The 14209-nt window shown below is 36.7% G+C and overlaps 2 protein-coding genes across 2 annotated transcripts; one reads left to right on the top strand and one right to left on the bottom strand.

The window, feature by feature from the left end:
- Nucleotides 1-3745: 3745 nt before the first annotated feature.
- On the top strand, nt 3746-7551 carry LOC147862717 (uncharacterized). Its single transcript, XM_087321805.1, has 6 exons — nt 3746-4750; nt 5685-5740; nt 6072-6305; nt 6399-6690; nt 6882-7078; nt 7166-7551. Exons 1-6 carry the CDS (start codon nt 3920-3922, stop codon nt 7317-7319), a joined length of 1764 nt encoding a protein of 587 aa, XP_087177931.1. The 5' UTR covers nt 3746-3919; the 3' UTR covers nt 7320-7551.
- Nucleotides 7552-9685: 2134 nt separating this feature from the next.
- Nucleotides 9686-13993, bottom strand: LOC147862716 (uncharacterized). The gene is made up of 6 exons (XM_087321087.1): nt 13235-13993; nt 12113-12284; nt 11594-11779; nt 10895-11151; nt 10395-10612; nt 9686-10160 (listed from the first exon to the last, which is right to left on the bottom strand). Exons 1-6 carry the CDS (start codon nt 13991-13993, stop codon nt 9698-9700), a joined length of 2055 nt encoding a protein of 684 aa, XP_087177213.1. The 3' UTR covers nt 9686-9697.
- Nucleotides 13994-14209: the final 216 nt, after the last annotated feature.

Below are 14209 nucleotides of genomic sequence, written 5' to 3'. Positions count from 1 at the left end.
GATTGCATCCCAATATATACATACATACATATATATATTCTATAACTCTAACTCAAAAGCAAGACTTTGAAAGAATGTGGTAAATTTACGTAGTGGATATAGGATGTTATGTTCAATGTATATGAGATGTTTAAGTTTTAGATTTAAGATAATGTGTGTTATAATATGATAAAGAAGGGAGCAATGATAGAGATAATATTATGATATCCCTTTTTCTCCCTTGCTCACTCCCACCCATTGTTTTCTTTTCCTTCCTTTCGATTGCTAGAGCTCTCCTCCTTCAATTCTCCTTTGTCAATCGCAGGCCCATGATCGAAAAAATTCAAACAAAGGTGCATTAATGTCAAAGCAAATTACATTGTTGCCAAAAACTGGAATTCATGATCCGGGTTCATAAGTCACAAGCTTCATCACAACAAAATCATATATATTTAATCTCTAGCGGTTCAATAAGGTAATATTAGGATCTATAGGTCACGAATGTGGGGCATCTATACTTATTTATGTGATGCAAAATCAGTTTTTGAATAATATTATAATCCCTTCACTATCATAATAAATTTACATGAAAAAGAGATTGCCTTTGACTAGGATTAGTCAAAGATGGCTTATTGTGTAACACTTCAATATTGAATAAGCTATCTCCGCAATCATTTCTCGTATAATAGCATATCGTAATGAAAGGACTAAGGTAATCATGCAAGAAATGTGTGAACCTTGATGCTCATAAAGTATAAATTTCAAAGAGGATAGAATGTCTTATTGCATTATGGTACTTTATAACTTACACAAAATACAACAAAACATACAAAAGATAAACACAACTCAACATAACACATGTTTATAATGTATAGGCTACTATGTTAATGTGTTTATTTCTCTAAATTGCACTTTTCTTATGGATTTGCGTAGGTTTGGAAAGGATTCCATACTTTGGTTACTTATAAATTGAAGAACTGAACCCAAGTTTATACGAGGCCAAGAAATTTAGGCCACTGCGCTTGATCACAAGAAACATATCAAATGTGCCATGTTTATTGAACATTCAATACAAATGTAAGGGTCCACCCATTGCAAATTTCGATCTTTTGAAATAGTAAAAGTGCACAATTGTTTGCTTTTCTCGAGAGACTAAATACGTTGGTTAAATGAGAAAGTAAATAAATTATTAGGTTTGTGAAAGTATTTATTTATATTATCATAATAGTGCTTGCATTGAACTCATATTGTAAATTCCAAATTAGTAAACCCACAACAAAATTCTTATTAACTTTAGTAATGATAGATAGTCGACATGTTACTCTATGCTACATAGGTTAGGTTAACGATTTATTATGTCTAGTTTTAAGCGAGATATACAAGTGGAAGTTACAAAAAGGTTGTTGTGTAACAAAGCTATAGATATACATAAATTTTAGTCTTTGGTGGCAAGCCATATATGACTTGGTATTCTTGAGGAACATTGATGATGGAAAATGAATAATGCATTCTTTCTTTGCGTTTGTCCTTTTTCTTAAAAACATTGAAATTGTGCAAGAAATAATGGAAACACATTTTTATGTAAATTGATTTATAACACCCACTTGTCTCGTCGAGTCGTCACACTAATAGAAGAGACGTAAATCTCAACACATTTTTATAATATATTATGGTCATTATAATTGTAACTTGGGCCAAGATAATGTTTGTGTTAATTGTGAAGATTATTTAAGGTTTCTGTTGTTGACTGATTACAATCTTCAAAGTGTCATGATTCAAAGTTATGCAAACAATATTGATGGTGAGATTACAAGAAAAAATGTTGGGGGTCATGGCTATAAATAGTTGTTATCCCCTCCTCTCTCTTAGTAGTACAAGCCGTGTTATTGAAAAATGTTTTCACATTAGTTTTATTGAATGAACGGAAGTGTGGACTAATTTGCAATTGCAAATTAATGCTTGGAATATACTCATGAGGTTTGAATGCAATAATAAAAATAATGTATATGTCAAAAGTTGACAAAAGGCGCTACATTATCCCACGAGATTTGAATGTAATAATAATATTATGTCAAAGGTTGACGAAATGCACGACAACAACATTGTAGATGGTATGGATAGAGGTGCGAAGCTTTATGTGAAATGAATCAGCGAAAGAGAAGGGTCATAAAGTTGTGACATGAACATAACAATCCTTGATTGAAATTTGGATATGCTTATAGGCTATAAGCTTTATGAGAGTTGAAAATAACAATCCAAATTTCAAGGGTCATAAAGTTGTGACATGAACATAAGAATCCTTGCTTGAAATTTGGATATGCTTATAGGCTATAGGCTTAATGAGATTTGAAAATAACAATCCTTGCTTGAAATTTGGATATGCCTATAGGCTAATGAGATTTGAAATATGGTAGAATTTCATCAGTAATATCAATTACCCATTATATTTTGATATTCTTAACCTCCTTCAACATTTCTACTTGATTTTAAGATTTCTCTTCCTAGTACATATTGCCACTTGGGTAAATGACCAAATCATGTTGCGTCGAAGAAACACATCCAAGACCTCGATTTCCAGTCACACATGAATTTGTGTAATATGACATAGCTCTCGATAAAAAAGGTAAGTATGTTCATGCATCATGCCCTTAAATACAACTTGGAAACAAACCCAAATAAATTAATGTTTCAAACTATGTAATGCTTTGAAAAGTTACGTTGCATAATTAAAAAAGAAGTGCAAAGTATCAATCATGATAACACTTGATAATGTGTGATCAAATTTAAATCTTGGATTTTTATGTCTTGAAATGAATGTTGAAAGCAATAACACCACATTTGAATGGAAATGTAAATTAGTTGTTTTTGTTGGACAATCTAGCAAGAAAGGCTACAAAATCTAGCCTAGATAAACCACCAACGACATCCCACATTTTTACCTTGGTGACCAAGTATTTGGGAGAACCTAGTTTTCTAACCTACACCACAATGTTGTCCACTTGGGTGTAAATGTTGATGTGTAAGTTCGTAGCACATAACCCACACTAGAAAATCTCAAACTTTCAACCTAGCGCGCCACTTATATATAATTTGGATATATACTATAAACAAACATCATGATATTGTTATGAGTAGGAATGGTGTTGATGTACAAGAAGAACTCCATTGCTAACTATATATATAGCATGATTTGTATCAATTTTACGTCTATGAAGCTCTAAAATAAAGCTATCATTCCAAGGCATCTTAACATAGGAAACCAAATATATGAGATACAACACGTGGATTGGATTATGACGAAATAACAAGAGGTGATTCTTAGTCACGAGGAGAGGCAGGTCATACATACGAAGTGAAGTGTCCATACAACAAATGGCCACCCAAGTAGCTAGCTAGCTATCAGGTGGACAACTCTGGACACTACTAGCCATCTATTTGGTGGACAACTTTGAACACTAGCTAGCTATTTGGTGGACAAATTTGAATGCCATGCATATACTACTAGTGATAGAGAGACACATGGTTGTGTATCAGAGTGGGAGTGTTTGTGGCACAATCACACTAAGGTAAGTATTGGAGACATTCACACTACCAAGAGATAAAGAGATATAGATATATATATATACACACACGTACTCTCTTTATATACATACACATATACATATACATATACATACACATATACATACACATACTCTCTCTCTTTACATAGATATATCATATATACATGTATTATGTATATCTATATATATATATACAGAGAGAGAGAGAGAGAGCCTGCATAGAGAATGGGTTTTCAGAGGTTCATGGTTTCAGCATGACATTTTTCTCCTAACCCATTCGTCGTACAGAGAATTCGCTTCCATAGTTATTAATCAATCGCCTTGTTAGCAACCTTCTTCTTCTTCTTCTTCTTCTTCTTCTTCTCCTCTTTCCAGTTATGGAGAACTCTGTCCAGGTTTCTGATCATGGTGCTACTGAAGTATATGTAACCTCTGATAAACCCTCTCCCAATGGAAAAAGCTTAAAAGAAGAAGAAGAACCCATCTCACCAAAAATGAAACAGAGCATTTCCCCTTCTTTTTCTTCTACTAGTCCATCCATGGATTGGCCCGAGAAAGCTTCCTTATTCAAGAGCTTCGTTAAGGAGAAAAGCATTTCTGTGAGTAAAGTAATCAGAAGACTTTCTGAGAAGCTCGAAGACCTCGGATTACTTGACGATAATGATTATGAAGAAGAAGAGATGCGTGATAATGATGTTCAGAGAAACTTACAAACCTACCCTAAAATGATGAAAGGTAGGGTTACTCTGTTTTCCAGAGGTTCATGCCAAGATTGTAGGTCTATGAGATCACTTCTTAGAAAGAAATCTCTCAGCTATGTAGAGATTAATATTGAAATTTTTCCACAAATGAAAGTTGAATTAGAAGCAAGAACAGGGACATGCTCTGTTCCTCAAACTTTCTTCAACGAGGTTCTCATGGGCGGTATAGAGGAAATGAATGCTTTGGATTCAACAGGTGAATTAGATCAGAAAGTTATTGAAATATTGGGAAAAGAATGCCCGTCAATTGCCCCTGAGCCCCCAGTTTATGGAGATAATGATCCATTGGTATTGAAGCGTGATGAATTTGCACAAATTGTGAAGAGATTGAGAGAGAAAGTTCAAGTCAAAGATAGGTTCCATAAGATGAGACTATTTTCTAAGTGTTTTCTCGGGCTTGATGCTGCTGAAATATTTGAGGATGATCAACATTGCACTAGAGAGGAGGTTTGTAGCTTCATCTACCTTGTTGTTTTGTGTTGCTGTTCATTCTTATGAATTTGTTGATTGTAATTCTTTTATGACTCGTATGTTCCTGGATGTGAACTTACAGTTATCATCTTATCTTTAGCTTTTCAATAACATGTCTTCAAATGTTTTGATGATTTCACAGAGTATTTATATTCACTGAATGCTTTTATGATTGTTTTATACCTAAACAATGGGTTTATGATTGGTTTTGTCTCCATGGATTCTTTTATGATTTGTTTATGCCTGCCTGGAAAATGCTTTTATGGTGGTTGGTATACTCACAACGAATGCTTTTATTATTGGTATATTTTCGATAAATAATTCCAGTATTGATATATGCTCCAAATGAATGACAATATGAATTAGTATAGTCTTGATGATTGCGTGTATGATAAACAGTTCAATAATAGTTTGATGGCGAAGAAAAACGATTTATGCCTCCAGGTTCTAGAGACCAAGAATTTGAACTTGTGTTGTGTTCCATAGAAAGTGAAAGTTCTCAGCATCAGTAGCTATCCATCAATCTATTACTCATGAAAATAGGGTTAATTGCAAAGATGACATTATGTTGTAGACATTGATCGTGCTATTCGTATTTTTTGCAGTTTCTTGTATGGATTATTACTTCCAACGATGCTTTAGCATGCAACTGAGTTGATAAGATTAAGTCACAAATTAATCTCAGTAACTCTTGTAATTTTGATATTATCGTACAACCGCAATAAAATAGAATATAAGAGAAACTTCTCATGAGCTGGCTAAACGGTGTGGAAGTGGTCAACAATGTGTAGATTTTGAAAAATCTCTATATTTGCATGGTTCTCTGATGGTGTGTTTGATCTCTTGCTTGGAGCAATATTGTTGAAAAGGCTTTTCAATATGCTGATGTTTTTTTTGCTTGTGGTTTTAGGCTATAGAATTTGGGAGGAAAGTTGCTACCAAACATTTTTTTCACCATGTGCTACAGTAAGTATTTCATATATTGATCAAATTTCGATTTTTTTTATTACTTATTAGGATGTGTAGAAGTTTAAGAGGTGCACAAATTTCTCATTGAAAAAAACATTAGTTTGTATGAATTTAGTTTTTGTTAGTGCTACATCTTTCCTAGATATTTATGAGCAGAATCAGGTTCTTCATGGAGACACCAAACTTGATTGTGTGTAAATGCATGTAGTTACACATACACACTCATAAATTTATTGTGGGTATGTGTATATGTATGTATGTATGCATGTATATGAAAATGTATGCGTTGTCAGGGTGCAGTTGTGACTTTTGTAGCTGGATTTTTCAGGGAAAATGTGTTTGAAGATGGACATCATCTTTACCGATTTTTGGAGCACGATCCCATCATTACCACAAAATGTTATAACTTCAATGGATATATCAATGACATGGAGCCTCTATCAGCAACTGAGATCGAAGTTAAATTGAGGAAATTTTCCAGCGCTATAATTGATGCATATGTTTCAGAAGATGGAAAACAAGTCGATTATACAAGCATCTCAACAAGCGAGGAATTCAGGAGGCAAGGAAAACAAATTGTATTGAGTTTTATATTCTTCTATTGGTTAGCATTTATGTTTGTGTTTATTGACAATTGTGGGCTGTTTCGTTACAGGTATTTGAAGATGACGCAAGATTTGCATCGTGTGGATCTTAGTCCATTTTCTCATGAAGAAAAGCTTGCATTCTTTATCAACCTTTACAACCTGATGATGATACATGCCATCATCATTTTGGGACACCCAGAGGGATGGTTAGATAGAAGAAAGCTTTTTGGAGACTTTCAGTATTTGATTGGGGGTTTCCCATTCTCATTGTCAGATGTTCAAAATGGTGTACTACGAGCTAACCGACGCCCACCTTATCAACTTGTTAAACCATTTGGACCAAATGATAAGCGCTTATCGGTAAGGCTTTATGTTTCAGTGAATGTTTTTTTCTGTTTTTCGTAATACAATGAGAAGAAGAGTTGGTTTCAGATTGTTGCCCTATACAATGAAAAAAACTATCCATTGAATATCACATACTTCATTACCAGTGGGTTTGGTTTTATAATAACAACTATTATAGTTTTGATGGGATGCGTGTGTTGTGATAGGTAATGTTATCTGAACCAGAGGTACGAATCCATTTTACACTTACAAATGCATCCAAGTCCAGTCCTGCATTAAAGTGCTATTCCCCAGATGACATCAATGGAGAACTTGAGGCTGCAGCCCGTGCCTTCTTTCTAGATGGTGGTCTACATGTGAATATGGACACAAAAATTGTCTCTATTGACAAAATGATTGATTGGTATGTGAAATTTCGTTGAAGTATATTTTTACTAAACAACCATTATATTTTCCTTTGTTTATATTTTGAATCCTTGGGTTCTGATAGGTTTAGTATTGATTTCGGGAAAAATGAGGCGGAGATTTTAACAACGCTCATCAGATATTTGGAACCAAGCACAGTTGATAACGTGCTAGAGCTATTGGATGGGAATCAATTTAAGATTTTATATCGAACATATGATTGGAGTGCCAACTCATAAGCAAAGAACCTTAAGAGTGTGGTTGCTCTCTTTGTATAGACAAAAGAAGATAACAGAGGTTAAGAATTAATTCTCTAGTTTCTTAGTGTATTAAGAATCGATGAATATCAGACCTTTGGAATACTACATGAATTCCAACTCCCTTTTAATGGGTGAATGAATAGAAGTATGTAAACGTTGAAAGTGTTGACCGTTGAATATATTTCTATGGAAAATCAAAGTGGTTGGTTCTCGTCATGTTTTTTTGTCCACTGTACATAATCAAGAGTATTGACCATTATAAATTGGATAAATCTATGTAAAGTGTTGTGTCAACAAAACACTTTTGATGGAAAATAACGGTGCCATACATCAAAAGATGTATTTTGGAATTTTGCAGCAAACCATTTTAGAATCTGATATCAGAACCAAGCTGTGTTATCCTCAAGGTAAAATAGTTAAATGCTAACAAATTAAAACATTGTGATGCTCTGATAAGAAATTTGTATGAGCCGATTTTTGTTTGTCCTCTGGGAGATATTACTATGAACATACAGATATCTAGTATTGATATGATCATTCACTTGATTTGACTAGTGGTTTTATATGGGCCTTGAATTGCAACTTACACATACAAACCTGAGTGCAAATTGAAAACTTCGTTTGTTTAATATTAATAAACTACAAAGTAGTATTGGAGAAAATGATTTGTTATTATAATGGAATTCAAGATTTGCAGTGAAACATGATATCATTAGTAGGTTTCATAACATCTAACATTTACCATTAGTATAATAAGGTGATGATCTAGTGTTTAGTTACGTTACGTTACAAAGACAAAGATCAAACAAGATATCAATGTAACAAATTTGCAACTGATGAACAATTTCATTAAAACCTTTTAGGAAGGATGTTAAGAAAGACAAAAGTAGATGCCGTTCAAAGGCTAGGGTCAAGTAAAGTAATGTTATTGATGAGATGTTCATGAGAGTTGCAATCAATTACATTTCAAGTAAGATTATCAATGGTGTTATATGGTGACCTAAGGGAAACGATAACCATGATCAAGTCCTAGAAGAATTAATCAATATCTAGATTACGCATAACCTATACACATTATTTTAAGGGAAAAGTACCAGGATACCCTTGGAAGTTCGTCTATTTACCAGAATGCCCCTGGAAGTTCTAAATTTACCAAACTACCCCTATGTCCAAAAAATTACACTTTATAAAATAATTATCCACTCAAATCTTTGATACATAGGGCTAGTTCGGGTCCAATTCTTCCATATTTGGTAAATAGGGCTTGTAGATTTGAGTGTATAATTACTTTATAAAGTGTAATTTGAGTGTAGATTTGAGTGTATAAAGTAATTATACACTCAAATCTACAAGCCCTATTTACCAAAGGTGGAAGAAATGGACCCGAACTAGCCCTATTTACCAAAGATTTGAGTGTATAGTTACTTTATAAAGTGTAATTTTTTGGACATAGGGGTAATTTGGTAAATTTGGAACTTTCAGGGGCATTCTGGTAAATAGATGAACTTCCAGGGGTATCCTGGTACTTTTCCCTTGATTATAAATGAATATGATATCCAAGATATGTTGATCTTCAATTTAACTAATTATGCCTATATTTGGTAAACGGGAAGACATCTAGGTTTCAATATTATTTGGTATTTTAAGGATAGTTTTTCAATAGCTACGAAATAGCAACAAAAAATGTAGATTTATTGAAAAGAGAAAGTTCCACTAGAAATACGTATTGGAATGATGTTATTATGTTGAAAGATGGCTAAACGAGAAAATGTTACCATTACGTAAAGATAACATTCACACTATTACTCGATGAGAGGGAACTAATCCGAGTATTACCTTCCACTGAAGCCTACATTAGCTCCCACTAACTAGTGACTAGATAAGTTAGTTGTGCAATAAAATTACAAGAGAAAGGGATGAAACTCGAGATTAAAGAGGTCCTAGCATTAAAAAAAGTTAATAATCCTACACGCCCCCCAAAAAATAACAATGGATCCATCGAGTAATTACCAACAAACATTTATAGGATCATGCTTTATATGTATTCACATGTATAAACAAACACGAGTAAAATCCAAGGGGATACAATTGGGCTTTTTATTCGATGCTCTTCCATTACAAAATGCTTAGGCCCCCATATTTCTTCTATAATTTCCTACCAAACCCTACTACTATTAAACTTTCTACAAAACTTTTGCATGACCCATTAATAAGGATAAGCCCCTCACTCATCAATTGCAATGTCTTCTTCACTTACCTCAAGGTTCTAACTCTAGGTTGGTTTTCTCTAGAAGTTTGGTGCAACAATGCTCCATAGTGTATGAGGGGCTAGCAAAGCAATGAGGGTTATAAGAAGCTCATTTAAGTCCAGAGAGGAGGTGGCAGAGGCGAAGGGATGAGGGGGTGAAGAGCGCGCCGGAGCACGAGCGGAGGAGCTCGGGGAGCACACGTGGAGAAGGGATGGATGGAGGGTAAGCCGCGGGGGTGTGGTACGGAGGGGGCGGTGCGAGGGCGACCGAGACGGAGGATGAAGACAAGGATTTGGTGGACGAAGAAGAAGAAGTCACCGCGGAGTGGCGCACGACATTGAATTGGTGGAATGTGGAGCCATTGAGAAGGAGGTCATTTAAGGACTGGATGAGCGCCGTCCCGTCAAAGTTAGGGGTGGCCCCGGCCCCTGGGAACCACGGTGTGACCTCCGCCCTCCTCCCGGCAATGAACGCATTGCCCTCGGATCGGATCTTCGCGTGAACCCTCCCCCCGATCGCATAGTACCCCCAGTTGGTGTACAAGTTGTTCATCACGTGACAATACCCCCACCTATATATGTATGTATGTTGTAGTAGTAGTAGTAGTTAGAATCCACATTCAAATTGCCAAGCTTTGTTCTCATTATCTTAAAAGTAGTTTTAGTGAGAGAAAACAAAGCCTAGTACTTATTTCCTTTTTAAATTATTATTTTTTAATGCTTTTGAAAGGCCATGCCCCATATTTGTCCTTTGAGTAGCGGAGTGAGTATGTAAAAGTTTTGGTAAAAAGGAAAAGAAAAAGAACCTGCAATGAGGCATCCTTTGCATTGAATCCTTGAACCAATTGCGATAAACGGTCACGCGAAGGTTCTTATCGCTAATGTCCGAATCCGCGGCTCCGAGTAACATGTTGAAGTTACGGTTCGAGAGCTTGCAATTAGATATCGTGACATCGGTTGCCCTCTGAACCACGGAGACAAGTCCGAGCTTTGCATCGAAAGACGTGATGTGATCCACCCAAACCTTATTCATACGTATGCAAAAAAGAAAATGTTATATACGGGAAAAGGCGAACCCGTATAGACCTCGAACTAGTGTGCTGGATCACAATGTGAAACCGATCGTGTCATGTTCTCTACAACTTTTGTACGATATGTTTGGTTGCCTTTTTTCTTTCATGCATATCCTTATTCATTGGACTCGCACGATTATGCCAACATGGGTTGAACTTAATGTAAGACTAGTTAATCTTATGCAAACTATAGATACATATGCATAGTACATAGGCTGTAGGATGCAAATTACCTTCGTAGATCCAGCGAATACATGGATGGTATCACTTAATGCCATCGAGTTAATTTGGAAATTGTGTAGTATCACATTGTGAACTCCTCCGACAACAAGCATTCTACCCGTGATAGTAATGTTGTAACCCCGTCCATCTATGGTTGTAGAGCTACGAACCCAAAGCATGGATTTTAAGACAATGATCATGCTACGCGCGAAAGTGATCCAAACACCTCGTGCACCGCCACCAAGCCTCACCCCATAACGCAAAGAACCTACCGGATACATTATGGATACATTCGCAGTTATGGCCATAAATCTTGTGGACCCAACATTTAAGTTATACAAACATTCCTTGTTATGAAGTTAAGTTAAAAGCATGTTTCTCTTATATGGACAATCTAGTGGACATTACAATGTTGAGAAGCATGACATTTTCTTGCGATGGTGGAGGTAAGAAAAGTTATCTGGCCTTGAAAATGAAAGGGGAGAACTCCAAAATGCCCTTAAGTTTTCCTTTTTTCTCCAAATGTTCATTGCAAAGGGATGAACATGGCATATACTTGCTGAAAGCTAGGCATATAATTGCTCAAGAAGGGTTGGCCAAGGGCATATATGTCAAACAATAACAAAAACTTAAGGGGTATTTCAAGGTTTTCATAAAATTAGAATGACTCTAGTATACTTTCTAAAATACAACAAAAAGAGTGCTAGTACCTGGTCGAGGGTATATTGGGTTGTCATCGGAACGAGTAACAATATACGTGGGACCACGTGCGCCACCAGTTACCCCATATGCAAAGCCCATTGCACAAAAAGGTAGATTCTTCCCTTTGCCACAATTGGAGAATTGGCACGTCGTGCCATCCCTCTTACATCCTCCTTTAGTTTTACCACTTTCAACTATACATCATGGGCCATAGCATACGAGTATACTTAGGCATTCATTAAATACTTCCATAAATCCCAAAACTATTGAATAGCTTCAACATTTAATGCATAGGCTATTCAAGCAATAACTAGTTCATTATCAAAACATGTTCTGAATTGATCCCGTGTCACAATATGTGTCCCATTTAAAATAAGGATCTAATCAATACACATTATATGTAAAAGAAAACACCAATGAGCTTTATTAACCTCTAAACTTGTAAACCCCATCTTATTGGACTACCCAATGCATTCCAACTTGAGCTCCAAAAAAGTATAATTCTCCACGCTTGTTCACAACCTTACCTTCCACCATGTTTGTATTCACATTCCCTATTGATCCTTCATTGCTACCACGAGAACCGGTTGATATAAGGTTGTCCAATTTGTCGAGTGATAAAGTAATGGCCTCGAGTAGGGTGATTGCTTGCCCGAGAATGTAGGTATTCGACTCCTCAAGAGAAAGAGAGTTCAGGACCTACACACAACGAAATATAGTTAAGATAGTTTTGCACAAACATCATTGACATTGACAAATTTACGAAGATGAAGATAAAAAGTAACATACTTCACAACATCATTCGTGATCGTGCACATGGGGCACATACAAATGTTAAATCGTGCGCATGGATCCAGGAGGGTGAGATTTTAAAGCATATTTTTTTACAAAATGTGATCTACAGAATTATCATCAATATTTTTGCGTCCACGCTTATGGTGCATGCCCCTAGTTATGATGACCAAATCTATATCTTGCCGTAGGTTGGTATATGCTAATAAGGCTTGATCTAGTGACTCCAAACAAACACTTAAAAGATTGAGCTTTAAACATGGGATGTTGGTATATGTTAATAAGGCTTTATCTAGTGACTCCAAACAAACACTTAAAAGATTGAGCTTTAAACATGGGATGTTGGTATATGCTAATAAGGCTTGATCTAGTGACTCCAAACAAACACTTAAAAGATTGAGCTTTAAACATGGGATGTTGGTATATGCTAATAAGGCTTGATCTAGTGACTCCAAACAAACACTTAAAAGATTGAGCTTTAAACATGGGATGTTGGTATATGCTAATAATGCTTGATCTAGTGACTCCAAAACACTAAGCTAATAATGCTTAATCTAGTTCAGCGTCCCAACAAACAATTAAGATGGAGCATTACACATGGGATGTTGGTATATATGCTAATAATGGTTGATCTAGTGAGTGACTCCAAACAAACACTTAAAAAGATTGAGGAGGTCCAAACATGGGGGATGTTGTTATATATGCTCATTCTTGCTTGATCCTAGTGTGAGTGACTCCAAACACTTGAAGGTTGAGCTCGAGGGTTTAGGGTTAAAAAGAACCCTAAACAAGCCATAATACGATAATGCCGGCAGGCACGCATGTCTCTAAACAAAAACAACGGGGGAATTCGATACCTGGGACGATGAACTGGCATCGGTCAACGAGGTGCCGGCCACGGACACGGAGGCGGAAGCGGAAGCGGAAGCCGGGAGGCCGCTGGATAGGGAGGACAAGCAATCGGAGAGGGAGAAGAGCGCGAGGTGGGCATGGTTGCTCGCATCGGCCTCACGGTTCCCCAAAACCTCCGCCTCCACCGCACGCAGTGTCGATCCGATCTCCGAGAGTGTCGTGGATGGGCACGCCGACGACACGGGGTCCGTTGACAATGCGCCGCCTCCTCCTCCTCCTGCCCCCGACACATTCATCGCCCGCCTGTAGTAATCGTCGCTCATGCCTCCCCCCTCCAAGTCACTCTCGCTCACATACTGTTCATCCATGCTAGGGTTAGGGTAAGATTCAGGGTCAGATGGATTAGGGTTTGGGTTAGGGTTAGGGTTTGGGTTTGTTGCATCATTGTATGATCCGCCTCCGTTGCCATTGTTATAGTCTTCTATCATTCCACTATAACCAGGCCTACTACTACCACTGCCTGGGTTTCCATCTCCATCTCTTGCTTCTCTCTCTTGCTCCACCGCGTTCTTCTGAGCTCTCTGGATCAATTCACTCACTTTCTCCACTTTCTCGATTATGTTCTCTCTCAGCTCAAGTGCGCCGGATGCTGTATTGGGTTCAGAAGAAGAAGAAGAAGAAGAAACTTGGACGGCCGAATTAGTAGTACCACTACTAATACAACTGAAGCTTAAGATGAGTGCAGAAATGAGAAGGAATGGCATGATTAGGTGGGTCATGATGATCACCACAGCTGTCCGGATTGCTCTTCCTTCTTCCCTGCTTGATTACTCTTCTTCTTCTTCTATACGATTGTGTATATCTACATATATATATAGAAGGAGGAGAAGATGTATGATCAGAAGAAGGCAGCCATACGTGCTGCTGCATGGAAGCTTAACCATCACCTTTGTTCTTTTATCATTATTATTTATTATTAT

The sequence above is a fragment of the Azolla caroliniana genome, unplaced genomic scaffold, assembly GCF_043228905.1.
Source record: "Azolla caroliniana isolate FFs.n. ecotype wild unplaced genomic scaffold, voAzoCaro1.0.p SCAF_6, whole genome shotgun sequence".
Classification (NCBI taxonomy): Eukaryota; Viridiplantae; Streptophyta; class Polypodiopsida; order Salviniales; family Salviniaceae; genus Azolla; species Azolla caroliniana.
The sequence above is the reverse complement of the archived record's forward strand: the minus strand, read 5'-3'. Positions and strand labels throughout refer to the sequence as shown.

What these genes read in the sequence shown, in the direction of transcription:
- LOC147862717 (XM_087321805.1), top strand. Translation starts at nt 3,920, where the DNA reads ATGGAGAACTCTGTCCAGGTTTCTGATCATGGTGCTACTGAAGTATAT. An exon ending in CAAATGATAAGCGCTTATCG is followed by an intron (nt 6,691 to 6,881) that starts GTAAGGCTTTAT and finishes GTGTTGTGATAG; the next exon opens with GTAATGTTATCTGAACCAGA. An exon ending in ATTGACAAAATGATTGATTG is followed by an intron (nt 7,079 to 7,165) that starts GTATGTGAAATT and finishes GGGTTCTGATAG; the next exon opens with GTTTAGTATTGATTTCGGGA.
- LOC147862716 (XM_087321087.1), bottom strand. Translation starts at nt 13,993, where the DNA reads ATGCCATTCCTTCTCATTTCTGCACTCATCTTAAGCTTCAGTTGTATT. An exon ending in ATGCCAGTTCATCGTCCCAG is followed by an intron (nt 12,285 to 13,234) that starts GTATCGAATTCC and finishes CGTTGTGTGTAG; the next exon opens with GTCCTGAACTCTCTTTCTCT. An exon ending in GAATACAAACATGGTGGAAG is followed by an intron (nt 11,780 to 12,112) that starts GTAAGGTTGTGA and finishes CATGATGTATAG; the next exon opens with TTGAAAGTGGTAAAACTAAA.